Source organism: Cariama cristata, unplaced genomic scaffold (genome assembly GCF_000690535.1).
Source record: "Cariama cristata isolate BGI_N322 unplaced genomic scaffold, ASM69053v1 scaffold21244, whole genome shotgun sequence".
Lineage (NCBI taxonomy): Eukaryota > Metazoa > Chordata > Aves > Cariamiformes > Cariamidae > Cariama > Cariama cristata.
In genome coordinates this window covers 6,970-11,829 of record NW_009614954.1, presented here as the reverse complement: position 1 = coordinate 11,829, position 4,860 = coordinate 6,970, and the positions used below count along the sequence as shown (strand labels likewise).

Here is a 4,860-nt window from a genome sequence, read left to right as displayed (position 1 = left end):
TAGCTGGCTGAGCCGGCCGGTTTGGCACCCCGGGCAGCACGTGGGCTGTGCAAGGAGCCGCGCGGGGACGGCGCCGGCCCCTTGGCCAACACTTGGTGGAGGCTCTTCCCCAGAATGGCCTTCCTGCGTTTCACGTCCCCGTTGGCGTGACGGAGCTCCCCCTTCTTCTGGTTGTAAGTGTCCAGGACCATCTTCTTCAGTTGAGTGCCTGTTTTGGGCTTGGGTACCAGTTTGTTGCAATGCGTCTCCCTCCTCCCAGGGGAGAGGGCAGAAGCTTCGGCGTTGCTCCAGCCGGCGCGTTTGAGCTCACCTGCGCTCTCGCTCCTTCCCGGGCACGGGGTCCGGGCTTTTTTCTTTTTCCCATCTCCTTCCATGTTCTCCCGGGAGCCGGAGCTGCTCCGGTGGCTCAAGGACTTGTGCTCTTTCCTCCTCTTGGGGTGAAGCTTGCCGGCAGCTTTGCTCGGCGCCACGTGGCCGTGTCTCACGGCGTTGCTGGCCGCCTCGCCTCTGGGTTGGTGGCCGGTGGATTTGCTTGGGTTGCCGCCTTGGTCCTTGGCATTAGCACTACTGTCCTTAGCCTCAGGCGTGGCTTTCTCCTTCCCCGAGATGGGTTGCTGACCCTCCTCGGTGCTGCTGCCAGGGCTGCCCGCCCTGGGAGCAGTCTCACTGCCAGGCTGGCTACCCGTGGTCTTCTTCTGCGGGACCGAATTTTTGGCAGCCCTGTTGAGCGTGGGCGATGCCGTCTTGTCCTTCAGGGGCAGGGGGTGGTGGGCAGCTTCTGGAGATGTGGCCTTAGATGCACCTTCCCAAGAAGAGGCATCGCTGGCACTGGGGTTGCCCCACCTGTGGGTGTCCTTGGCTGGTGGAGCCTCTGCCTGTGGGGAAGGAAGCTCCGAGACCTTCTTGGCAAGCTGGAGAAATGGGATCCCATCCATGGTGTCGGTGGCTGCACTGGGATTTTCCAGGACACTCGCTATATATTCGTCTTTGTTGCCTACGCTTGTTTTTTTCTGGGCATCGGCGTGGCTACGTTTCTCGGTCGTGTGTGGAGGAGAGAGTTTTTGGTCTGTGGTCTGGTTACAAGCCAACCCAGCAAGGTCAATGGTAAACTCGGGCGAGTCCAAGAAAGGAAGTGGTTTCCCATCAAACGCTCCTTTCTCCAGCTCCTCGATGGACAGGGCAGCGATATGGCCGAGCTCTGGGCTGCTGGCCGAAGCCTGCGGCAAAGACGGGGAGAGGCAGGGCGGTGGAGGCAAAGTGTCAAACTGGGACTTCTCCATCTCTGCCAGGAGGTCGGAGAAGTCACCCACCAGGTCTTCTGTTTTCACGGAGGGTTGGGGTGCTCCCGGATCACCAGGTGCTGTAGGGAAGGAGTCAGTGGGAGCTTGTAGGCTGGGGCTTACAGCCTCTACCAGCTGAAGGTCACTAGTGTGGTCCAGGTGGACAGGCGAGCTGCGCGGGAGTGAGCCGCCGTGGTGAGCAACCTTCCTCTTCTTGCTCGGCGGCATGCCCTCCCGGAGAGAGCCATCCTCTTTCACCTTCTCCCTACCCTCCCTGGAGGCAACGCCAGGCCTCATGACCCCTCTGAATTTGAACGTCTTGTTGCTTCCCGCCAGGTGCTTCTCCATGTGCCGGTCGTACTGCTCTTTCTTGGAGAAGGTGTAGTTGCACATGCTGCAGATGAAGGACTTCTTGATAACGTGCATGACGTCTGCGCAGAGCTCGCAGGCGTACAGGGTGGTGTGCTTGATCTCCTGCTCCTCCACTATGCCGTGCTCCTGGCTGAGGTGGTTTCGAAGCTCTTTCGTCTCCTGGTAGAACATCGGACACTTGTGGCACAGGTAAATCTTCTGTAAACTGTGCACGACTAAGTGCCGCTGGAGCTTGAAGGGTTTGGGAAACTGTTTGCCACAGTGATGACAGTCCCTGGAAGGATCCTTGCAGTCTGGGTGCATGGGGACAGATTTTGGGGTGCCATCGCTTTTTGCCATGTGCTCTGGAGACGGACTGGCGGATGATTTAGAGGAACTGGGTGCAGGTGGTTTCACCTTGACGGTGCTTTCCAAGGGGTCTTTCATCGCCTTGGCCTCCTGCTCAAGGGGCAGCTCCCTGGGGCTCTTGCCCTCTCTGCTAACCGCATGCTTGCTGCTAGGGTCGGCGTGCCGGGAGGACCTGCTGGGCTTCCGATACATGATGGTATTGAGGAAGTGGGTGACGGCGGCACTGTCCTCACCGAAGCAGGCCGGCAGACCCATCACGGACTTCTGTGCTTGCCCCTTGCGAGCGAACTGGGTGGCGTGCTCCCGGAGATGCTCGTTGTACATCCAGACGTCGGAGATCTCCTTCAGGCACATCCCGCAAGCCCACAGACCGGCTTTGTTTTTGGCGTGCTTCTCCTTCAGATGGTCCCTCAGCTGCTCCCGGGAGCTGAATTTGCGCTGGACACACATATAGCAGGTAGGCGGAGGGGAAGGGTTATGGGAGAGCTTGTGGAAGTCCAGCTCCCCTAACGTCAGGAACCACTGGAAGCAGACTTTGCATTTATACTGCTTGTCCTTGGTCTTGATGGTTATCTCACTGCGGTTTTTCCCCAGTTTCCCATCTTCTAGCTTACTCCTGTGCTTGCTGTGCTGGCCCGGCTTCGGCTTGAAACTCACAGCGTTGTCGTCCCCATGGCCAGGAAGATCTTCGCAAGGGCCGAAGAAGCACATGTCTCTCATCTTCAGCTTGGCGTTCAGCATCTCGATGTCGATGGTATGAAATTCGGGAGAGTCTGAATCTTCGTGAGCCTTGCCGTCGTAGGGCTCCTCTGCCAGGTCAGGGGGCTCAGAGCTCATTTCTCTGAGCGAGCGCTCGTCCTCAAGGTCCATCAGAGGCTCAAACATGTCCTCGGCAGAGAGGCTTTCTCCCTCCTTCTCCAGACTCCCCCAGATGTTCAAGCTGGGGACGTTGTCCACTTGGCTGTTTTGGCACAAGAAGGTTAGCATGTTGTCTTCCAGGTCAATGTCCTCCTTCCCTTGGTCGGTCTTCTCGCGGTCCGACGTCAGCGCAATGCTTTTAGATCCGCTGGGAGCAGCATCTCCACTCTTTGCCTTGCTGCCGTGACACATGTTTAGCATTAAGGCATCGTCAACAGAGATGGTTTCGTATTCGCAGGGGTCCTCCCTGGTGACACAGAAGGAGCTGGTTTCGCTGAGGTCAGAAGTTAATCGGATCGTGAAGAGGTCGATGGCACCCGCTGGCTGGAGGTTTACCTCGGTGACGGGCTTGGGTTTCTTGCTGCGCTTCCCATACACGCGTGTGCACCTTCTCCGGACAAACTGGTCGTCCCGAGGGAACAGCTGGGAGAATGTGGAGTCATCGTCAAACAAGCTCTGGAGGTCCGAGACGGCCGCGCTCTCCACGCAATGCTCTCTGCCCGGTGGCACTTCTGCCATCGCCCATCGCTTTGGCTCTGCCGAAGGAGGGCTGGTCCCTGGCGTGGTCTGCAGAGCGCCTTGCCCGGGAACCTTTTGGATGGTTTCTGAATCTTGCGTCTCCAGGGGCAGACTCCCTTCGGCAGGAGCCGTGGGACTCTGCGCCCCACCACCACTGCCTGCTGTAGGACTGTCCTCTGTCTCGGCATCCATCTCCTCTGCGCCATCAGCACCATGCTGCTGCTCTTTTCCTACCTTGCCCAATCCCTTTGCCACTTGCTTCACAAACCCGCGAACCCATTTTTTGCAAGCCTGCGTGTCTTCCCCTCCATTTGGATCTTCCACCTCCCCGGGACAGGCGACCGTGCCCGTTACTGATTCCGTGCCGCCCACCTCCCTTAAAGACACCATCCTGTCGCCCAGGTCCTCTGCAAGCTCAGCTGCACAAGGGGACTGTTTAACTTTTTGAGAGTGCTGGGTTGAGCTGGACCTGATTTGCTCCTCTGTGGAGATGCAACCACCTGGCTCAGGCAAGCCCTCCATCATCCTGGGCAGACTGGAGCTGAGGACAGCAGAGGGAGGACCAGTGTTCTTCTCCAGCTCACACGGACCATCGGGCTCATTTCTGCTGGGAAATGCCTTTGCTTTCCTTCGTCTCACTTTCCTGTTTAGCTTCTTTTCAGAATTGCTGTTCACCTCTCCAGGATCTTTGCTTTGGCTTCTTCTGCCCTTTTCTCCCTTCCTGGCTTGCCGTCCCGACTCCAGCTTCCCAACCGCCGCCTCGCCTGCTCCCTTCGCCTCCGAGCGCGGTCCCTTTGCCTTCATCTCCCTCTGCAGAACACGCGTGCGGTGCAGCTCCTGGGACATCTCGAAGGAGATCACGCTGAGGTCGCTGAGCACTCTGCTGACCACTTCTTGCATCTGCGCGCTGGGCTCTTTCTCCAGGTCTGGGCATATTTTCTTGGGGACGTGTTCAACGTTGGTGGTCGGCATCGGTGAGCTGCAGGTTTTGTCTTTGACTGAAGTCTTCAGGGTCCTCCTGGGCACCTTTTGGGCTGCTTTCGATGTCTTATCTGCAGGAACCAAAGTGGACCTGGGTGTCTTGCTGGGCTGTGGTACACCACCGTTCTTCACTTGGTGCTTGACAGCTTTGTGCCTGGTCAGGCCAGGCTTGGACCGGAAAGTGGCTGAACAAATGTCACAGGTCACTGGGAGCCCATTTGGCTTCTTTTTTTGCTGAAGTTCATTTTGGGAAGGGTTTGGAGTACTGTTAGGCATGTTGCCCTCTCCTTGGCCCATACTGTTTAACACACAACTGCCAGCTTCTCCAGCCCCGTGGCTTTTGGGTTTCTCCCCTTCTAAATTCTTTCCTCCGCTCTCTGTGGTTTTGGAAAGACCAAGACTCACCTCTGCTGCCTCTGAAAACTCGTGGTCATTTAATTCA

The 4,860-nt window shown here is 57.6% G+C and overlaps 1 protein-coding gene across 1 annotated transcript in view; it reads right to left on the bottom strand.

The window, feature by feature from the left end:
• Positions 1-4,860, bottom strand: part of LOC104161272 (zinc finger protein 469-like) — a gene marked incomplete at its 5' end in the record, with an annotated part of 11,915 nt that overhangs the window by 97 nt on the left and 6,958 nt on the right. The window contains 1 exon segment of the mRNA XM_009699635.1: positions 1-4,853. This exon segment is cut by the window's left edge and continues 97 nt beyond it. Coding sequence (XP_009697937.1) covers positions 1-4,853 — 4,853 coding nt within the window.